This window comes from Suricata suricatta, chromosome 6, assembly GCF_006229205.1.
Source record: "Suricata suricatta isolate VVHF042 chromosome 6, meerkat_22Aug2017_6uvM2_HiC, whole genome shotgun sequence".
Classification (NCBI taxonomy): Eukaryota; Metazoa; Chordata; class Mammalia; order Carnivora; family Herpestidae; genus Suricata; species Suricata suricatta.
Window position 1 is genome coordinate 70669124 of NC_043705.1, and position 23052 is coordinate 70692175.

Genomic DNA, 23052 nt, shown 5'->3' on the forward strand with positions numbered 1-23052 from the left:
TTTTTTCGTTATTTGAAATGCATTATTAAGTGAGAAATTATTTTCTTTTGTGCATCTAACAGAACTAGTTTTAAAAGTTAAAAATCAGCTATTTAATTTAGAAAATGTGTAATATTTGTTTTATGTTTTGCCCAAATTTCCCTAATATTTAGTGTCTAACTTGACCCTCACAATTACTCTGTAGGGTGCATGGTGTTCTCCTTGTGAGAAGCTAGATACTTAGCAGGTTTAATAGGCTTGCTTGTGGAGTCATGGCCACTGAGAAGCCAGAGGACTGAAATTTAAGTTTTCTCATTTATTAATTATGTCTTTGATTTCAAGCTTAAAAGCAAGAGGTATTAAAACTATGTCTTTGTTAAAATGTACCTTTAACTGATAATTAGAAAATGGAAACAAAGATTAGAATCAACAGTTACTTTTTAGCTCTTGTCTGCTACTATATACTCAGCACTATGGTAGACACTGGGGAAGAGAAATGGTCAATTTATAGCTTCATTGATAACATGTGACATAAACTTCGAAATGAGCTCAGTAACCCTCCAGCACAGCATGTGATTAAGTGTCCAGGTGAGAATTACAAACATATATGGTGGTTGAGCAGATTCAGGTGTTGTGCCTTGAGCTCAGTCTTCAAGGGTAAGGTCCTGAGCAGGGAAAAGTCTTCCTAGGCATTGGGAATAGCAAAGTGAGAAGCTCAGAGGAGAATGGGAGCTCGGAGATATTGGACAGAAGGTGATGGTGGTGATAATACGAATAGCTAGCATTTGCCCAATGCTTACCATTTGCCAAAGCAATGTTATAACTAGTTCATGTACATTAGCTCACTTATTATTAACCTGAATGGAGGGAATATTGTTACCATTCCCATTTCACAGATGAGGACACTGAGGCACAGTAACTTGTTTGAGATTGCACATGAAATCAATGTCAGCTGAAATTCTTGAGCCCAGATCCCCCTCTTACACTCTTAGCCAGTGAATTGTGCTGCCTGATGAGGTGCCTCTGAGACAGGAAAGACACCATTCTAGCTGGAGGGGAGATGTGGTAGGAGTCATGGTGAGAGAAATAGTGGAATGAGTAAGTTAGGCCAAATAATGAAGAATCTAAAGTTTAGACAGAAGACGTTGGACTTTATCCAGGACACAGTGGAAAACCATTGAGAGCTTATTATTTCATCACAATGAGAACATGGTACACTTTCTTCTTTTTCTTCAGATAAACAAGGGAGCCATAGAGAAAGAATTGGGAGCTGGAGAATGGGGTAGGGTGGAGGGTGGGAGAACAGGGCATGGAAACTATTAGGAGGGCCATGATGTAATCCAGGTGTGGGAAATACATGATTACCGAGAGTGTAGGTGGCCGTAGAAATGACAACGACACCGTACTGATGAGGACTGGAACCAGCACTGGGCCTGAACCCAGGTGACTCAGGGCCTGATGAGTTCCCTACATCACATCATTTGGCACTTACAGCAACTCCAGAGGCAGGGGTATTATAACGATTTCTGTGGCTATGGGAATGGGGGGTACAGGAGGTTAATGTGGATTAGTAAGTGCTAGAACAGGGAGTTGAGCCTGCATTGGCCTTTCTCAGTGTCCTCATTTTAAAGTAAAATAAGATGGTCAGGTGATAAAGTAAAGTTGCTGAAAAGGTAGAATTGTTCACATAATAAATGGTTAAGTCAAGGGAGAAATCAACTTTCTAAGGGAGCAACAATGTTAGAGAGAAGGCAGGGCTTGTGGCTGAGGGTGAAAACACAGAGAAGAATGGAGCAAATGCAAGAGGCTTCCAGAAGGAAATGGATCATAGGATGAGAGAGCGTGGAGTTGCTGTGGCACAACAGCCATGAAGGAGAGGATGGATGGTCATGGATTCAGAATGGATCTGCAGGTGTGTCAGCAGGTAGAAGAGGTGTGTGCATACATCTGGCAGGTGTTCTAGTAACTCTCTGCAGCAGAGGCAGGCGGATGTGGGAAGGGGGATTCTTGCCAGGGGGGTGGGGACAGGAAGATGGGTCAGGTTCAGGAGCACCTGTTGACTCATCTGGTCCGCTGTCTGTACCATGCCAGCCGGGACTGGGAAGAGGGTAGGGTAAGGCCAGATGACATGAGGGGACCTGGGGAGGACTCGCACAGGCCAGCTGGCAGCATCTGCAGAGAACTGAAAGTCTTCGGGGACCCCCAAGCAAGGGAGGGGACTCTATTTTGTAATAGAGAACTAAGTTGCTGAGGAAGTAATTTTTTTCATCAGCCAGATGAACGGATAAGCAAATCCTCTAGGACCTAGCCCTCCTAAGGGAGCCCTTAACTCGCCCAGTATGGCCCATTCAGCAGGGTCTGTGGGTGAACTCACAACCTTCCGCAGTCACATCCAGCACCACACGATAGTTAAGGTTGGTACTTACCGAACCCTGTGGAATAAAAGAAAAGCCGTGGCCAGAAATCTGCCATGAGTAAGAGTGAGGTCAGCAGATGAGTGTACCCAACAGACAGCTCTTATAAAGGGACCCCATCTAGTGGAGGAGACCATTCCTGAGGCAATTATGTGGTTACCTGACTGTATAAAGTGCTGGAAGTAGACAAGGAAGATGCCCATCAGGACTGCTTGTGGTGTTTGTAACGCTGGAGGTTATAATGCTGGGGCTGAGAGCTAGTGAGCTGCCCCTGAAAGGAAGGGCATGTAGGGCTTGGATATTTTGAAAAGAGAAGCATCCCAACCAGTAGGATATGTGTGAATAAAACATGAAGGGAGCAGTGAATGAGGTACACCTTGGGGAAGGGATAGGCCGGCTGCCTAAAGCTGCTGATCTGCATTGGGAGATGCGGGGGTTGGAGCGCGGGGGTCTTTGAAGGATTTCTTTGTGATGTGGCTGGGCAGCAGGAGTCACCGCTGGTTCTATGTCGGATGGAAATGTATGGGTGAGAGTGCCATGTAGAGATGAATCTGTCCAGAGTAGGTAGGAGAGCCAAAAATCTGGGACACCTTTAGCAAATATATGTGAAAAAGGAAAGTTTCTTCTATTTTCCAAGGGTCCTAAAAGCTCCCATCTTCCCCCCCATCTGTAATCATTTATTGCAGTAAACTTTCAAATCCATTACTGTAGCCAGTAAACAAATTTAAAGAGATTTTGTTGAATAATGCTAGAAAATACATGCCATACTGATTCAGTACAGAATTAAATATTTTATTCTAGGTTGCATTTACTCTTAACCAGCACTGGTTTGTTTTAATGCAGCTTGATGATACACCAATGCTTTGAGGTGGGCCTGAAGCTGACACAGAACTCAAACACTTGTTTTCTCACATAGGATTCTTTTCCTACCTCCGTTAGAGCCCTTCAGTTGTAACATAAACCTGCTGTCTGTCTTTCTGAACTCCAGACTCTTTGACGCCTGAGATGGTGTTTCCTTATTGTGTATACTCAGTCCCCAACTCATTCCTTTTCAATAGCAGTTGTTGAATGGGTAGGTGGAGAATGATTATAACAAGGTACTTTTTCCTCTGCTCTTTGTTACACTGATTTATGCTCTAAGTTTATAAGTGACCACCAATACTCTGGATGTTAAGAGATTTGTGTGGGTCATTTGGGATGGAGGGTATTATAATAGCTATCCTTCACTCTGACAGCACTAATGCTGCATAGATATTTTGGTATGTGTGAGCACTGATCATTGTGCTTTTTTTCTTTAAAAGTTTATTTATTTATTTTGAAAGAGAGTCTCTGAGAGGGTAGGATCAGAGAGAGAGGAAGAGATGGAGAGAATCTCAAGCAGGCTCTGCACCTACAGGGCTTGAACCTACAAACTGTGAGATCATGACCTGAACTGAAATGAGCTGAACACTTAACTGACTGTACCCTTGATGGTTGTACTTTAAAATTGGCTGTCCCTTAATTTTAACAGGACTGTCCTGTGGTGATCCTGTAGCAGAAAGTCCCTGGCTTAGAATTTAGGCGGCCTAGGTCCCAGCTCTGGCACACACAGCTCAAAAGGCCCCGCCAGCTGCCCATCCCCCACTTTTGCCTGGGTGGTATCCCCTTATACTTTAATGACCATGTCACTTCCTTAGCATCACCTGTCCTGACCAGCTCCTGAACTAATTCTCATTGCCAAGTCTATGTTTTTATGGGAGCCTGTGATTTTCCCTTGTAGCACTTATCACAAGTAATTATTGCAGTGATTATTCTGTTAATGTCCTGTCTGATAAGGATGAAAGTTCTGCAGTGACAGGAACATGTCCAGCAATTGCACCACCATATTCCTGTCTCCTGACAGAGTACCTGGCACAAACTTATTCTGGGTAAATGCCCATGGAACCAGGAGTCATGCTAAGTGAAATAAGTCAGGCAGAGAAGGACAGATACCATATGTTTTTACTCATATGTGGAACAGGAGAAACTTAACAGAGGACCATGGGGGAGGGGGAGGGGGAAAAATAGTTGGGGAGAGGGATGGAGGCAAACCATGTGAGACTCTTAAATACTGAGAACAAACTGAGGGCTGATTGGGGAGGGGTAGAGGGGAAGGGGGTGATGGGCATGGAGTGGGAATGAGCACTGGGTGTTATATGGAAACCAACTTGACAATAAACTATAAAAGAAAAAAAAATTGAAAGCAAATGTTAAAAGTTCATTGTCTTCCCAAATGGAAGAAAATGGAACAAATCACGGTTCACCGGAGTTGAGTGGATTCACAGTGGAATTATTTTCCTTATTTTCTGATCCCATGAAGTAGCTTTCCTATTTCCCTTTCAAAATGTTTAGTGCCTTTGTGATGGGATAGAACTTTCATGGAGGATCTGTGCTGAGAACAGGTGCGTGGCCAAGGCCTTCCGCTAAATCCCCGCGATCACCTGCTCCAGGCTTATTTATAGCTATGCACGTAGCTTTTACTGTTCTTGGGTGGGGGTCTTCGAAAGGCTTCTTTATAGGATTTGAGGATCACATCCCGCTATTGCTTAATAAAGGAGTAAGGCAGATGGGAAATTCCAAGGCTATGTGATTTCAGGAACATTTTAATAAACGGAGGTTTAGAAATAATGTTTACCTAAAGATTTGCAGTTTAAAAGCTCTTTCATTTAGAGTGTTTGGTCTTTGATTTTATATGATTAAAGGAATGGGGTATGGCAAATGGGTGCATTAATTCTCACAAATTAAAAAATCTCAAGGAAAAATGAATATTCATGTATTTGTCCATTAATTTGATGAGAAAATCTACCTTGGTACAGTTGCTGGCTCTTTATCCCAAAGAGAATGTGAGAGAGACCACGCCATGCCAGCTACAGTGACCAGGTGTGATATATTTTGGAGTGAGGGGGTTGCCTAATTGGTGCCTAATAGTGCTCAGGAATAAAGTTCATATGGTTTGTTTGAAAAATCAGTATACTAAAACTTAGGGCTTTTATCTGAAAATTGTGGTAATTTGCTATTAACACTAACATGCTCTACAATAAGCGAGGTCTGTTTGGAAGGTGATTTTGTTCACAGTCTGTGGGTTATAGATTTACACAGTCGCCTTGAGTGGTGGGGGGCGGGGAACAAGGAAACCAACAAGGATGGGCTCCTCCTGCCCTGGGACTTAGCCTCAGAAATGGCTCAGAGCCAGACATCAGAGACGGGCTCTGGGTATTATTGGCAGGGCAGCAGCTGTTTACTGACAGCCTGTTACTTAAGAAGGCTTCTTGTGCCAGATGGAATCCCTAGGTTCTAAGACCTAACAGACTCAGATGTTATAGAGGTTTAAATGAGCCTAGGTTGGAATTCCCAAAGGTAGTAATTGATTTAAAATTAGCCAGGGCAATGCTAGTTAAGTACTATCATAGTAGTCAATACCATGCAAGTATCCATATGCACACCCCACTACTTGGGTGATTAGATTGCAGGGACTCATTCCATCTCCTACTTGCATCCCTAGGAATGGTGTATCTTGAAACTTCAATTACCATCATCACCTCTTGCCCTGCAGGGAGGAGCCTGGATGAGATAAATAATACAGCAGATCACCTTTGCAGTACCATTTCAACCTTCTCTTCCTTATGATCTTTCTGAATCTTTTCTAGGGCTACATCCTGCTCCTTCTGTCCTTTATAATATCTTGGGACTAATGCATTATTAATTTAATAAGCACCTACAATATGCCAGACATTTAATTATCTCAAATATTTTAAACCCTACAAAAGAGCTGTCAGTGGCCTCATTCTATATACTTAGGAAACCAAGACTGAAAGTCACAGAGCTAGTATTTGGCAGAACTCACATTTAAACAAAATTTTGTCAAGTTTAAAGTCTCTGTTCTTTCTAAAACTAATACAGATAATAATTATAATATTTACTGAGCACATATGCACCAGGTAGTAATAAACCTACAAACCTAGTTCTCTACTAAAGAAAAATTGAGAAAGAGGAAACTAAGAATCAGAAAATTGCCCAAGATTGCTTAGTAAGTAGTATGCCCCAGATTTGAACCCATTTGATCCGGTTATAGAGGCTTTGCCCAAGACCACCTACTGGACTTTTATGGGAGTTATACTCTAGAAGAGGTAAAACCCAGAGAGAGTTAAGAACAAGTATGTTTAAGAGGAACTGAAAGAAAGGCAAAGTATTTGTAGGCTAACCAGAATCGGACTTTCTCTTTCTTTACTTTCTAGGTGTCAGCTTCTTCTGCTTCCACCAGCAAGTCTTCCAGTATGAATCCCACAGAAACCAAGGTATGAAGAGTTCTCAAGGGTGTACTTGGGTGAATGCCTTTAAGTGATTATTTTCAGAAAGCAAAACAAATGTAGACTGACAAATGTGTTATGTGTCCTAACAAGCTTAAGTTATGGAAGTAAACGTTTTCTTCCTAATATATAGGGATCTTTGGAAACTCACATTTCCTTTTACTATTTACCTCAAGTATCATCTGTACATTCTACGTTGTTTTGGAATATCTAGACAAGAGTGGTTATCCAGAGATTTTTTAGTTCTAGGCTTAATGGAGTTTTTAAATTATAAAATGACCTAAGTACATTTCTCTGGATCTAGTGAAGAATATGAATGTTTCTTATTAAAATGGTTTTATAATATTCTAGCCATTTAAAACTCAGTATAGGGGGTGCTTGGGTGGTTCAGTTGGTTAAGCATCCGACTTGGGCTCAGGTCATGATCTCATGGCTAGTGAGTTCGAGGCCCACATAGGACTCAGGCTGGAGCTCGCTTTGGATTCTGTGATGCCTTCTGTCTCTGCCCCTCCCCCACTCATGCTCTGTCTCTCCTCAAAAATAAACATTTAAGAACTTAAAAATCAGTGTACAAATGAGAAAGCTTACACTAAGTGAACATGAAACAAGTGACATGATAGTAGTTACTTTAGATACTTTCTTAATTTTGTGAAATTTTAGTCCTACAGGGCAACATATTACTGATAAATCTTTGTGCTCTATTTGAGATTTATTCCAACAATTGTTTCTTGGAATTTCAGAAGAAAAAATAAAAGGGTGTTGTTCACTGAAGTTTACCACATAGAGTAAGCCTAGTTCTAAAGAGTTGGCTAAAGCTGCCTCAACCCTCTCTCTTAGTTACCATGTCTCAAGCTGTGTTTCCTGGACACTTAGGGTGGAGAATTAAAGCAGGCACATTTTTGAGAAGCTCCTAATTTTTATGAGCCAGTATCCTCTAGTGCCCTTAAGAGCCAACCCAGCTCCATTATTATTAGGCTGCTCTTGTTTAAAGTCACGGACATGCTTTTGCTACCTGTCTTCCATATTACTTTCCTATCTCAGTAGGATCCTATGCCATAACTTAGTACTGGTACTATAATTCAGTGCTGTTGGGAAGTCCTGTAGTTTCATTTTTTGCTGTTTTTTTGTTTAAGTATTTTAAATATTTAAATTTAAATACTTAATTCAGATATTTTTGAGAGACAGAATGCAAGCAGGAGAGGGTCAGAGAGAGAGGGAGACAGAGAATCTAAGCAGGCTCCAGGCTATCAGTACAGTCCAATGTGGGGCTCAAACTCAAGAACCTTGCTCAACCAGCTGAGCCACCCGTGCGCCCCTCATGTTCAGCCGTTTTTGAAGGACATTGTAAATATGTTGACGTATACTGTTCTAATCTCTTATAAATGTCATCTAGCATTTATTGTAACGTAAAATTTTTTAATCTAAAATTTTTTTTATTTGGTATTTTGAATTTAATGATTTTTAAATTGTTTTCAAAATATACATTACCTGATCCTTAGTTCATCTTTTAGTTGTCACTACTTACAAAGATCAAGCTTAATCTTAAAATATTTAAAAAAAAAGTTATCTCAGACTACAGGAGAAGCATCAGCCAATAACAGATTATCACTGAGCTCAGAGTCCTTGAAAAGTAAAGGAAGAAAAGCCACAAATCTGGGATTTTCTCTTTATTATTTTGGTTTTCATTTGACACATTGCCCGACTCTTATCCATTGCCCATGCCTTTCAGTTTGAGGACCAGCGGTTATTTTAAGTGTCTACAAACCCTTCAGCCATTGCTTAGCAATAATCACGAGAACTCCTGGCAGTCCTACAGAACTAGAGAATGGGAGAAGAGAGATGAGAAAGTAGGGGAAAAGAGGGAGAAACCAAAATAAGTGTCTTGATGATGAAATATCACCAATGGCTGACTCAGCACCAGTTTTGGCATCAACTCCCTTTTCTTAGTGGATTTCAGTCAAAAGTGCCTGTGATGTTTGGTTTGAGTCATAACATTTACACTAGCCTTCTCTTGAAGATTTTTGTGAATGTAAACTGGATCATATTTCTTCAAATATTTTGAGCTTCTAGAAAAAAGATGTTAATTCAACATAATACCTATACTGAATCCTTGTCTTGTTCTATACTTTTCAAATAAAAGTCCATCTAGCTCTGAAGAGGGAGTGATATGTCTAGATCTAAGTTCTATCTCTCTTGCCCCTGACACATTAGAATTAGTGGTCATACTGCTGTAGTCAAGATATAAGGTCAGATTATTTCTAATCAGGAGGAGATCCCTGAGAGACTATGTAGCTTGAACAGTGGAGCCAGATGGCCTGGTTTGGAATCTCCTTTCATACAGCCAGGGTGTTTGGGAACACCTCTTTGCTTTGGTTTCCTTGTCTGTACAGTTTGGATAATAGTACGTGTTTCACAAGGCTATGTAAGAAAACAGACATTTAAGGGTATGAGTGCCTGCCTCACAGCAGATGCCCAGTATGAGACAGCGTCGTGCAGCGTGGTGATTGAGAACACACAACTCCACCTCTACCATGGGCATTCTTGGGAAGTTATTTAACTTCTTTGTTCCTAAATTTCTCATCTGTGAAATAGAGATGATGATGTTGATGATGATGGTGGTGGTGGTGGTGTGGTGGTAGTCACCCACCTCATAGAATTATTAGGAGGACTGAGTTGGCACATGTAAAGTTTAGAGCAGTCCTTGATACTCAGAGGTAATCAATAGCATTAGTTATTATTATCGTCACTATTATGTAAAGCACCACCACCTTCACCAAAAATAAATTTAGAAAATGTATTAGCGACTACTGATAAAAATGTCGCATTATAAGCTACTTGGATGTGTGAGCATAAACTCTTGTTTTGTAGAGTTCTTCCATGCAAAGTCTTGATTGCCAAATTACCAAGTAGAAGCTATTCACACATCTAAACCACTAAAATACCAGCTGCTTATTTTCCTTCGTAACACATTTAATAAATTGCGTTTGCATAAATTCAAAAAAACATAGTAGCAGATACAGAAACTAATTAACAAAAATCCAATTTGAAAGGATCCAAAATTTAAAATTGTCTTAAAAAAAGATTTATGTGGTTTTGAATATTGATTGTTTCCTTCTCAAAGCAGTAAGTATGTTGGTATAGCAGGGGTCTGTTACGGGAGGGATGTGTGTATTTTCAGGGCTGAAGCCTTTAAGAGGATATTTGGTGTTGGCTTTTTCAGGTTAATAGAATAAAAAATAGGAGTTTATGTTAATACAACCAAATAGATAAAAAGGAAAGAAATGACAGGAAATATTAGGCCTAATTTTTCATCTTTCATTTTGAAAAGTCCAAAAATGTTTAATCCAGTTTTACCTCAGCTTTCATTTCTTGCCTACACCAAGAATGCATGTATTTTTAACAGATTGCATTTTGACATAAATGACCTTTGGTTGGGTAAAACTGAGTAAAATACGCCAGTAAAGGGCTTAAGTCACCATCAGAACTTCTGAAGCATTCTTAGAACTTTAGATCATATTGTGCATAAGAAATCTATGCACTCTTTACAGAATTGTTACAAAACTTCAGAAAACTTTTGACGGTACTTATAACTATTGATTTGGTCATAACCAAACATGAGAAATATAGTGGAAGGAAATGGCCCAATCAGTCTGTATACAGAGAAAGTGAAGGAAAGGAATCAGAAGGGGGTCAGAAGTTAGTTATACTAAAGTTAATTTTGCAGATTCTTATCACAGAAAAAAAGTAAATCCAAACCACAATATTTGTTTGAGCCTTTAGAATTTTAGTGTCCTCAACTTCTTGGAGTTACATACATATGCATGGAGTAGATGCAGTAGATGCGTAGAATGAGTTTTGATATAAACATTTAGCCCAATGATACATGATACTTATTTGACAGATAAAATAAAATCACACATGGGGCTGTGCTCTTGTATTAGGCTATTCCATTCAGCAAACAGATGGAAGGACAGCATTCCCCCAGCAAGAAAAGACCCAAAAAACAGGTGATGTGGTTCATTGTACTAGGGGGCATTTCTGTTTGCTAATGGTCACTTCACCTGCTCAGTGCACACTAATAATTAAGTTCGAGATCTTCAGTAACTCACCCATCACAGACTTACTGGTAGGCGTGGTGATCGCTCATGTCCTGGCACTAAAACTAAACGTCACTGCTAACTGTGCTCTTAGCTCTGTCACCATCCCATTGTCTCACACTGGCAGCCAAAACCTTTGGTATTTCATACAAAGATTCATCATGTCATTGGCTTTGAAGGATGAAGATTTTTATTTTGTTTGCTTACATATTAGCTACAATGTTTAAGTAATACATTTTTACATATCTTTGATAGACATAACAAAAGTAAGATGTAAATTGCTGTCTAAAGGTAAGAGCAGAGTATTAGTGTACTTATGTGTTTATCTAAAGAGTTAAAATCCCAAGCAAAGTATAATAAACTTAACTCAGAAAGTTAGTATTTCCATCAAAATCATCTCCTTTGGAAAGCTTTCTTATTTGAAGAAAATCTATGTTAAACTTAAAAACTATGTCTTTTTTTTCCCTTTCTCCTGTAATTCCTTCCCTCTTTATTTTTCTGCGTATAGGCTGTAAAAACAGAACCTGAAAAGAAGTCCCAATCAACTAAGGTAAGTAATTTAAGTCAACTAGTGAGTTTGGATTCTTAGCAATAATTATGAATAACCAATTTACTCCATTGGTGCTACTGAATGGTAAAAGGATTTTTTGTCAGCAAATTTAATTAATTTTGGATTACTTTTTAAACATTCATAGGGCAATAAGTGAATAATTATTAAATCCATATGTTAGGAGGAATTTATTTTATAAATGAGAACAATATATTTCAGAAGGCATTTTGTTCAGATCTAGATTTTCTTATAGGTGAAGTAATTGTTAAAAAAGCAGCAGGCACCAAGGAGAAAGGACACAGGGTAATGAGTATGCAGTTACTTGTGTTTTGAACCCAGCACTTAGATGACTTACAGATGAGAGTGTTTTTTAAGAGGACCCTAGGTCTATCTTAACAGTATTAGCTCAGTTTGTGGAACTAGTTACCAGTTTCTCAGGAGACAACTCTGACTTTCCCTTGGGAGTGGCTTCCCTGACTCACATGGCTGTCTAGACTGAAAGCCAGTCTGTATCCATGTGGAGATGGACCTCAAGGTGTGTGCAGGCAGGGCCAATGTTTCTCCTACATAACGATGGTGCACATTACTTCTTTCAAGCATGCTTAAGCAAATACTCAGATAAGACTGCAACACTTCTGTGGGAAAGCAGAGATAGCCTTTAAGTGCAGGCGAGGGTGAATTCATCTGGGTGGAAAGTGAGGCTAATCTGACTTCATGTAGCTCCTTTGGGTTGCTCCCGTAGAATGGTTAGCTCATAGTCCACTGTAGAGGAAGAATTCAGCTGCAAGGTAGGCATTATCTGCTATTCCATTTGGCCGTTTACACAGTCTCAAGAGAATTGGGTTTCTAGTGATACCTCCTTCTCTACTTGTAGCACAGAAAAGGCCACATAAATCATTAAACTGCAGAAACACAATGTTCATTCTCTATGACGGGACATTTTTAAAAGAATTTCTAGAGTAAGATTCTTGATCAACAAAGTCAAAGGTCACAGTGATCATGTGATATCACTGTGATTGGACTTGTGTGTACTAAATTATCTGTATGAATTGTGAAAAACAGCCAGTAATTTAGAGATACAAACCTATCATGCTCTGGATAGAATATTGACAAGCAGCACGTGTGTATTCCAAGTGAGCCTTTCCCAAGAGAGGCAGACGGGCCTAATTGGGAGTTTTGTTCTTGCCCCTATTTGGAGGTAATGAAAGAAAGGACTCCAATGTAACTGAGATTTTATCTTTTGAAATTGACAGCCATCTGTGGTTCATGAGAAAAAAACCCAAGAAATAAAGCCAAAGGAACACAAAGAGGTAAATAATGATCATTAAGACTTGGTATCATTAGGGAGGTGAAGCCTGTTGTGTGTGTGAGGGATAAAATTCTGAACTCGCATTTATGTTTGTTTTTCTGGCTAACATGGCACCACCATGTGGCAGTAGTAGGATTTGCAGTTTACTAATGTATGAACACTCACACTCCATAGAGGAAAGCATCAGTATTTGTCATGTTGTTAACAGTGTGGTGTGTGTGTTTCAGCCAAAAAGCCTACCCAAGCATGCATCAGATACAGAAAGCAAGCATGTTCATAATGAAAAAGCAGTTTCCAAATCAAGTGAGCAGTCGACGTCAGAGAAATCAACAAAACCAAAGGTAAACCTATAAGATTGATAGGAAAACACTGCCATCAACTTGAGAATAAGATGCACGTCCTCTATCTTTATGGACATGTGTAGTTGAATCTGTGGAGCTATGCTGAACATACCTTGTACTGTAAGGATTGGGTGCTACCATTTTACTGGTTTTGCATATAGCCTTATGGAAACTTGGGCCTCTGAAAGGCTCAGATAGATCAGATGGGTTGAGGGGCAGTTCGGTCCAGCCTTCTTCCACTGACCAGCAGTGCCTAGTCATGACTGCAAGGCAGCAGACTCTGGTGTCTTGTGGATGGATGGGAAGCTTGGGGTACAGGTTGCCTTCAGGACCCCTCTCCTCAGAGTTAGGAGCACAGATGCCCAGCATAATCTGCTCTTCGCATGGAAATCTGAAAAAGGTGTTCAGAATTTTGTTGTAGAAGAGGTGACTGTATAAAGCCAAAAAATCAGAAATAGATTCCATATTTGCACAGCTAATGAAGGTCAACTATTAGAAGAATAAACACTTAGGAGAAGAACTTCCACTACTTGGAAGACATCAAGTAGGCCTGCTTGACAATGGACTTGATAGAAATTAAAGTTAAATGCCACCATTATGTGTTTTGTTCTCTATTTTGTTTGGCTTACAGTATTACTAAAATTATTTTTAATTAGTTGCCAGCAATTAAAGTCATAATATTTTATATAAAATTCAAATTTTAAGCTTCTCTTGAAAAATCAGATTATATGGCAACAATTGGCTACAACTTGATAACAGTGTATCACAGTCCCTGCCTGGCCCGTTCAATATTTGCGTACCTGCATGAACTCTGTAGTTCTTGAGTCCAGCCTTGTGTGGGCCCCGGCGTTGTACCATGTGCAGCAGAAGCTGGTAACCATCCTCTGCACTATGTCCGTGATGGTTATAACCGGCTCTGTAGCGATACTTGACATGTATGATCTTGAAAGTAGTCACTCAGAGATACTTAGTTCTGTTAATCTTTTTATCCCCTTTAGACTAAATCCCAGGATGAAGTTTCTGCTGGCAGAGAAGGTGTTGTTGCTGGGATACCGGCAGCATCTGCCAAGCCAGATAACAAGGTGAGCCCACCTAAGCAGACCTGAGGCGTACGTGGCCTCACGGCCTGTCCAGTCCGTTTTATGAGCAGTGCACGCTCCGTGAAGGCCCATTCCAACCTGGGCTTTCGCCTGGTTCTCGGTGAGCATTCGGGGTGCTGGTGCTACAACACTCAAACAACCTGTATTTGGTAAAACTGAGCACTGTTCTTTATGTGAAATTGAGTGAAGAAGAGGGCGCATCTAAAAGAGAGTGACCAAGGTAGTAAAACTGATTTGAGAATTCATATGTTAATAAAGATTCATTGAGCACCTTCCATGTGTAAGGCCTGGTATCCGTACCAAGAAACTTAAGATGTTGAGTTGACTCAGATCCTGCTTTCAACAATATTTATATTTGAATAAGCACTTCTCTTCGCTTTCAACCTGGAGAGCAGCCATCCTGATAGGCGTAAATCACAAAGAGTCATGACATCTACATGCGTTGATAGGGGAGGTTTTCAAAGGAGAGAGTGTGTGCGGCCCTCTGACTAATGATGGGCAAGTCTTCCGTAGAGCGTTTGAAGAGCTACTTCAAATGCTAGCCTGAAAATGTAAGATGAGAAGAAGTCGTCTGCTTCTACTCAGCAAGGAGAGTTAGTAATCAGCTTGCAGGCCGTGTCTCCCTAGAAGTGCTGTTTATTTCTCTGGAAGCCACAAGTAAGTAATTGCAGCAAAAATAAGAAGATAGAAATGAATTTTTTTTAAGTAGTGTATATGTATCTGTTTTCTTGCTTTTCAAAAAAGGAAAAGTATCCCTCTTCAGGCTAGCTGGTCATAGGTCATAGGATAAAAATCTGGCACATCTTGAAACACTCGTTTTTCTCAGATTTTGAAAAGGGAGAGGCACGTTAGTTTGTATGCAAACTAATGCAGATATTCTAAAGAGTGATGGCAAATTTACATAAACTTTTAAATGAAAATACCCAAATTTTTAAAAAATGTGTTTTCTTACCTCAGACCCCTTGTATATTACCTTGAGCGTTCCACACCCTCCCCACTCTAAGGATAAATGTTACTCTCTGTTGTTGATGAGGGATAGTTAGATGAAATGCTTTGAAAAATGGTTAGACTTAAGACAGAGGATTAGATTTGTTGGCAAGTATTTAAAATGTAATCAATTTGAAATGTTATGCTAGATCTACAATAGCCAGGGAAAAAGTAAAAGCAAACCAGTAACATAAGAGGCATATGTGGAAATCTGGTGTGCTTGAACTTGTGGCAAAGCACTTCACTTTTGTTTGTCTCTGATTCATCTCTCCTAAAGTGAGATTGATCAGATCTTCAGTAGGGGTTGGGGTACATAGCATGTTCAGAACACTGTTGCATGACTGTGAGGCACCTAGCAGCACGCTAGCCCGTCCAGGGGCGGGAAGAAGACAGAATGCCTGGGACTGCATTGGGAGGCAGATTAAGACAGGCCCTCCCCACAAGAAACTGTTTGGTGGGGAATGGAGGGCCTCTGTCTCTGCAAGATTCTATGTACTTTGAGTACAGGCAGTTTGAGTTTCCCATGAAGGGTAGGTAGCTAGGATGGCAGGCTTGCAGATGCATCCGAGTGGGAAAGTGTGAGATGTGTTCTGGGTACAAAGTGCATTCCATTGGGGGTGGGGCACAGGGGCATGAGCTGTGGGATTGTGAGGCTGGAAAGACGGTCCAGGCACTGCTGTGGACAGTGCTGAGACGAGTTTACATGAGTGGTAGGTATTCAGCCAGCGGTGAATACACACTGTAGGTTAGAGAATAGACCAAGTGATGGCAGGGGACCGAGCTGCAGGACTGAGTGAGCCTAACTGAGCCTAAAATTAGAGATGGGTTAGAAAGAGATAGTGGGGAGAAATGCCAGAGGCACTGCAGAGGTAGAATCTTCAGGATTTAGAAAAGAAATGGCTGCAGTGGGCAACGGTACCATAAACTCTGAGATAACAGGGTCTGAATAAACTAGATGGGTAACCCTGCAGTGAGGCCAGGGGGCACTCTCTGGTTCCTGACAGTGCAGGGTCAGCTCCGATGAGAGCAAGTGGCCTCCTAAAGTGTGAGCTTGTCCCTGGTTACTAATGACAGTGGACAGGTCAGAAGGGGAAGTAGTTGAGGTCAAAAGTGACCTGATTTTGGGTAGGCTGAGTTGAAATGTTGGAGAGAGAGGTGTGGTGAGGTAGTCGGAATGTTGTTCTGAGGAAGGAGAATGAAGAGAGAGGGCAGAGAGGAGGAGGAAGGAAGGAGGGGAGAAGAAATATGAATGCATACCTGCATAATGTTGTGGTTGAACCCTCAGAGGGGATTTGGTTGCCCAGATACACCCTCTCACCCTGGTGGCCCCCGTAGTGTTTTTGACAATAGCAGTGATCACTGATTTAGCCCTTAATCATCTAATGAGTACCTACGTGGTGCTTAGTATGTACCAAACACTGGCTTTCACACTTTAATAGGTGAATTTATCTAGTCCTCTCAACCCCGAGGGAGATGCAGTCACTGTCCCCATGTCACACATGATGTTACTGAGCCACAGAAGAGGTGACCTGCCTGAAGACTCATGCGGCCAGTGCATGGGAGCTGGTGTGCTCTCCACCCCCATGATCTGCCACCCACAGTTCAGAGATCTCCACGTGGGACGGTTTTCTATTGTCTTAAACCTGGCACGTTCCCCTCTCTACTTCCTCTCAGTCCCTGCAAATGTTTGGCCCTGGCTCTGGAGAATGGTTCTTCTTAGGGCCACGAGTGTACCGCAGAAACATGGAATGTGTAGGGCTGGGGGCAACACGGAAGAAGTGGCAGAACGAGTGCCAGAAGAGCGCCGAGATGGTGCTCAGCCGTGGCTGCTGTGAGAGATGCGTTGGGAGGGGGGTGCTTACTGAGATCAAACTTCAGAAGCGATTGTGTGGGGTCAGGCATGGAGACTGCAGCTTGGAGACTTATTGGCAATCTTTGAAAAAACAACTGAAACATTTTAGGGAGATTAAGAAAGGAGTGGATGGTGAAATGCTAAGGGAGGGAGGGAGAGGTCTTAATGTGTGCAGGCAAAGGTTGAAAGAGCAACAGTGAGAAGTGGCCACTTAGAGGAAAAAAAGGTGCGTGGTGGGCTGACTGTGGGCCCTTGGAGCGGCAACCAAGAACAGAGAAGAAAGAGATGGCAGTTCTGGATTCAATTCTTGGTCTTTGTTTTGTTGTGTGACCTAGGAAAAATTACTTAACATCTCTGAGTCTTGCTCTCCACGTCACTAAATGAAATTAATATTACTTATGCTGTTCTGAAAAAAAGGATACAACATATACAATATGTTATCTGGCAGAGAGCAGATGTTCAGTATATGATCTATGGTGTTAATATTATAATAAATTCATTTTTAAATGTATAATGTCATTGAATTTTATTGAATTATTTAGTAATTAAATTTGAATTTGTTAAATTATTAAAGGAAAATATGTGAAAAAGAGTTTTTGTTTCTTTCTAAACTCCCACCAGAAAAAAGAAAAATCATTAACATCTGCTGTACCAGTTGAATCCAAACCTGGTAAATCATCTGGAAAGGTATGAAGATAGCAGTGCATTTCTACATGAGATATTTATTTACTCATAGTCTCTATATTTATTTGGATCTGATTTTTAAGGACAAATAATATGAGGTAGGATTAACTTAAAGACCGTTTTTATGAGTTATTGCTACAAGCTATGAGTATGATTTTTTTCAGGTATGTTTGTAACATTCAAAATCCTTTTTTTAAGTTGATTTATTTTGAGATATAGAGACAGCATGAGTGGGGGGTGGGGGGTGGAGAGAGATGGGGGGAGGGAGAGAGAGAGAGAGAGAGAGCGAGAGAGCGCGCGCGCGCGCGCCAAGCAAGCTCCATACTGTCAGCTCAGAGCCCAATGCGGGGTTCAAACTCATAAAACCACAAGATTATGACTAGACCCAAAACTAAGAATCAGATGCTTAACTAGCTGAGCCATCCAGGCACCCCTGTAGCATTTTATATTCTATAACCCTCTGTTCTGAAAACTCCAGTTACATCCCATGGAGCTTACATTACAGTTACAGAGGTTTCACTAAGGAATATAAGACACTTCATCATTCTGATATTCCCAAATGAATCAGTCTAAAACTAACAGGTCTCAAATTGTATTACATGAGCAGGTGAGTTCCTAAAATTGTAGTAGGAATATGGTTGTTGAAAGAAAAAACTTACATAGTCATTTTTAATCTGAGTTAAGTAAGTAAAGGGTCTTTTCCAGAATTCTTGTTTTCTCTTTGAAATGCTGCACATTCTTCACAATGAATCATTTTAAATCTCAGAGATAGGATGGAGGCACACCTTCATTTATTATACTGATTAAAGTCTATATTGACAGAGTAAATCATCCGTCTTATAAGCTTAATATCCCTTTCAGGTAATATGTTTTGTAGATATTTTTGGGCCAGCAAGTAAACAAAAACCACAATGAATGAAAGAACACAGGCAGTCCATCTTTGAAATAGATTCTATTTGGGAGAGGTGCTATATAGAGATTTTGTTGGAGTTCTTTGTAAATATATAACTCTGGAATATTGATAAACAGTGAACACAAAGCATTTCTTCTGTGGCAGACAGTTACATGATCATTATTCTTTGGTGTTCTGTTTTTTTTTTAACTGTTAGGACATTGGAATGTCAGCTTTAATGAACCATTCATTTGTTTTGTAGTTAATGCCATTACACTTACTGAAGTTGTGATTCTTACCTGAGCATGGCTTTTTGTCTTTCCAACCTGGAATGTGTACTCTGGGTCCTTACCTAATAAGGACTGTTGGAGATTTTAACTATTTTAATGTTTGAAGAACTATTGATGCTTGGTGTTTTTCTGTACAGAATTTTTTTTTTAGTTAAAAAACCAGAAGTGAAATATATATTACAAATAGCATTTAAATACCTGCTCTTTTTCTTTTCTAGTCAGACATGGATGCTGCTTTGGATGATTTAGTAGACACTTTAGGAGGACCTGAAGATACTGAAGAAGATAACACAACATATACTGGACCTGAAGTTTCAGTATGTGATTTTGGTATCTGTAAAGATTCATACCTAATGGGTAGGAAAGGAAATAAGTGTTCTGTTGTTTAGAGAGAAACATGATGGTGTTGCTATCATAATGGCAACTAAACATTAGTGTTATAAATGGAAATGGTTTGTCCTATGGTAGCTATCTTGTTACATTGATTCAGCAAACATTTATTGATTGGCTGTGTTGTGACTGGTGCTGGGATACCTCCTATTGGGTCACAAAGATTTTTCTGTCCTGGAGATTTAAGCCCACTAGACTTGAACTTATTTTGATTTCTAAAAATTTACACCCTCAGCTCATCCCTGTTCCTTTCCCACAAAAAACAAGAAAATGGTATGTTCCTTGATATTAAAAAAATAAAAAGACATCAAAAGACTGGAAGAAAATACTTGCAACAGACATGACAAAGGATCTGTTTCTAGAATTTATGAAGACTTTTTAAAAGCTCAATAGAGAAATAGGAAAAGCTCGTTTGGCTAATAAATAAAAGTGAAAGTCTTCCTGGTAATTAGAGAAGTGATACTAAAATATGGAGAGAACGCACGCCTCAGATTGGCAGAAGTGTAAAAGTCTGACAAGTGACCTAGAGCTTGTGGATGTTGAAGATGCGCTCGTCCTTCAGCTCTCTGTCCCACCTCAGTTCCCTGCGGGAAACCTTACCCATGTGCACCAGGGCTTACACGAACAGGTGAAACATTTGGTCATGATTTTGATAAACAGACAAGATAATATAATGGAACACTTTATTGTGGACATAATGAACTATTCCTATACCATCAGGGATACATTACAAAAACTTAGTTTTGAATAAGAATAGGACAGAATGATACCTAGAATATGATATGATTAATATAACATTTGAAAATAGGCGAAGTAGTGCTCCATTTGGCTGCACATGCGCTAAATTGGAACGATACCGGGAAGATTAGCGTGGCCCCTGCAAGCATGACATGCAAATTTGTAAAGCGTTCTGTGCTTTTTCAATGAAAAAAAGAAAAAATAGGAAAAGTAATGCTGTATGTTGTTTGTGGATCCCTACATGTGGAATAATAATTGTTTTAAAATCTCGGTTTTAAGGTGGATACAATAAAGTTCAGGGTTGTAGCTGTCATTGACTAACAAGGAAGAGGAATGGGGTAGCAGAGGGTTAAACAGGAGACGTGACTCTGATCCTTTTTCCCTTAGAAATTAGATCTGGAAGACTTGGGCGTTAGCTGATAGAGAAATTTATTATTAGCTGTACTTTTGTGTGTATTGGAAAGAGATAATGAAAAATGCTTTAAAATAAAATGTTTTAGTATAAGAATAAAATTTAATATAGTGGTTTGAATATTTTCTAGTATTACATATGGATTAAGCTCAGTAAATAAGGGCAAGTATTGTAAAAACTCAGAATTTCAGAGTTGTGTAAAGTATTGGCTTTTTAGTAATTTGCATTTCATTTCAGTACCTCCATAAATTGCTAATGGGAATAGTACTTTGGTTGCTTAATAGCAGATAACAGTCTCAGCTAATTAATTATATAATATACCTCTGTGTGGTTTTTATTCCAGGATCCAATGACTTCCACCTACATAGAGGAATTAGGTAAAAGAGAAGTCACAATTCCTCCAAAATACAGGGAACTTTTGGCAGTAAGTTAAATAATCGTTTACTTTTATTTTACTTTTTGGAACATAATCTTATCCCATTAATAGATTCACGTTTTTTAAATTGAGAGAATATCACGGGGCATGTGGCGGTGTCGTTAGGACTCTCACTGTATCACTTGCTGGGGCTGCCGTAACGAAGCTCCATAGATTGCCCGGCTTGAACAGCAGAAATACTTCGTCTCACAGTTCAAGGGGCTAGAAAACCAATCTGGGCGTAGGTAGTGTGGGTCCCTTCTGAGGGCTGTGAAGCACAAATCTCAGGACACTCTCCTTAGTTGTACGTGGCCGTCTTCCCTTGTGTACATTTTTGGGTGCACGTTCCCCACCTCTGTAAGAACAGCGGTCTTAGTGGGGTGGGACCCATCCTCATGTCCTCAGTTAACCTTAATTACCCCTTGGAAGGCCCCATCTCCAAATACAGTCACAAGCTGGAGTACTAGGGCCTCTTGACAGGTGTGGGGAGGCACAAGTCAGCCTGTAACACTCATTGAGCAGGACATTTTGCAAATTCTAAACGTTAATTTGGGGCTTTCAACATGTTCAAATTAATATTTGTTTCAGAAAACAGAAGGCATCACAGGGCCTCCTCCAGACTCTTCGGTGAGTTTACATAAATGTCTTCTAAGATCTAAGTTCACCTTCTTTAAAATCTTTAGTTGGGGAATAGGGCATCAGTTCCCTGTATCGTGTCTGTGACTAATCCCTAAATCAGATCAAGTTTACATCTGTTCAGAGAAAGGGGATGGGCATGGGGTTGTTGCAGTGCTCATGGTTTCATATATAGTTTTGTGGTTTTTTTTTGAGGGGAAGAAAAATGGAACCAAGAAAGTATTAGGGCAAAGTAAATATTAATAAAAATAGAATGAGAATATCCTAATATGTAATCCACTTAAAGGAGGGAAACAGGAAAATAGTATTAGTGAGCACTCATTCCCTTCCAAACACTGACTTTATCTGAGTTGTGTGATAACATACTTGATTTGGTAGTGAAGGAATGTCGAATCATTCTTGATTTGCTGAGTTTGTATTGTGATCCTTAACTTGAACGACTCTCATGTGTTACCCATCGTGGTGCCTATTTCTTCAGAAACCCACGGGGCCCAATGATGCCATAGATGCTTTGTCATCTGACTTCACCTGCAGTTCTCCTACCGCTAGTGGAAAGAAAACTAAGGAAGAGGTACTGTTTTCCAAATAATTAGGGGAAGCCTGTTAGAAACCACAGCAAACTTTAAAACAACAACTTTTTCGTGTTGGTTATTACCATTATATTTCTTCTATCTGTAAGTCTAATCTTTTGCATTTTGCCTTTCAGAAGTCTACAGGAGAAGAAGTTCTAAAAGCTCAGCCAGCCAGGGTAGTCAAAAGTCCTGCTTCACCCCAAGAGAAAAAAAGAAAGGTGGAGGAGGTATAAATAGTTACTTCTTTGACAATAACTGTGGTCCGCCTGACAGCACTTGCTTTCCTGGGCCTGATTTAGCTGAGGGAGGATAATCCTAATAAGAGCATTACCCGTGATGAGGGGCATCTGTTTTCCCTCAGGGGTCTGTGTGGACTAGTAACTCCAATCAGGGTTCTATTGATTATCTCCAGGCAGTCCTTCTATGGTTGTGCAAATGCTATTCATGATTTGAGCACAGCCTTCTTGGTTGTGAAACAACAGTACCTCATCATTATAGCACACAGAAAGACAAGACACCAAAACAGTTGCACTCTTAGAATATAAACCTTCACTATGATTTTCTTTGTTTTATAAAGTTTAGTTTTGAGCGAGAGCCAGACAGCACAAGTAGGGGAGGGGCAGAGAGAGGGAGAGAGAGAATCCCAAGCAGGCTCCACATTTCCAGCAGAAAGCAGGGCTTCATCCCACAAATCTGCAAGATCATGACCTGAGCCAAAACCAACAGTCAGATACTTCACCAGCTGAGTCACCCAGTTCCCCACTCACGGCAATTTTCTCATGGAGTTTGACCTGTGAATCCCTAGTGGGATGTGGTTATGGTTTGCTTCTGTTACCCACAGTCACTTAGTTGTCCCCAGTCCTGAACGGTGGTCCTGCAGCTCATCTGCTGGATGAGAAGATGTACTCCATCTGCAGATAGTCCAGAGAATGTAGGAAGCAGTTTGTGTCGGGGTCTGCTCTGCCTCTCCCTTCCTGGAAGGGACAGTTTGTTTTTATCTGGCTGGCTGGGGGAGCAGTGCGGGCCACAACCTGAGAGCGGGAGACCCCACAGTGATCAGCCATTGTGC

General features: G+C 40.4%; 1 protein-coding gene and 1 non-coding gene across 2 annotated transcripts in view; both read left to right on the forward strand.

Moving 5' to 3' along the window:
* Positions 1-23052, forward strand: part of CAST (calpastatin) — a 101141-nt gene that overhangs the window by 53430 nt on the left and 24659 nt on the right. Inside the window, exons 4-15 of the mRNA XM_029941229.1 lie at positions 6647-6706; positions 10660-10725; positions 11324-11365; positions 12619-12675; positions 12902-13015; positions 14014-14097; positions 17576-17641; positions 19039-19137; positions 20704-20784; positions 21364-21402; positions 21890-21982; positions 22118-22213. Coding sequence (XP_029797089.1) covers positions 6647-6706; positions 10660-10725; positions 11324-11365; positions 12619-12675; positions 12902-13015; positions 14014-14097; positions 17576-17641; positions 19039-19137; positions 20704-20784; positions 21364-21402; positions 21890-21982; positions 22118-22213 — 897 coding nt within the window. The remainder of the gene's footprint in view (positions 1-6646; positions 6707-10659; positions 10726-11323; positions 11366-12618; positions 12676-12901; positions 13016-14013; positions 14098-17575; positions 17642-19038; positions 19138-20703; positions 20785-21363; positions 21403-21889; positions 21983-22117; positions 22214-23052) is intronic.
* LOC115295060 lies at positions 20027-20130 on the forward strand. Its single transcript, XR_003910293.1, has one exon. It is a non-coding gene; the product is annotated as a U6 spliceosomal RNA (small nuclear RNA).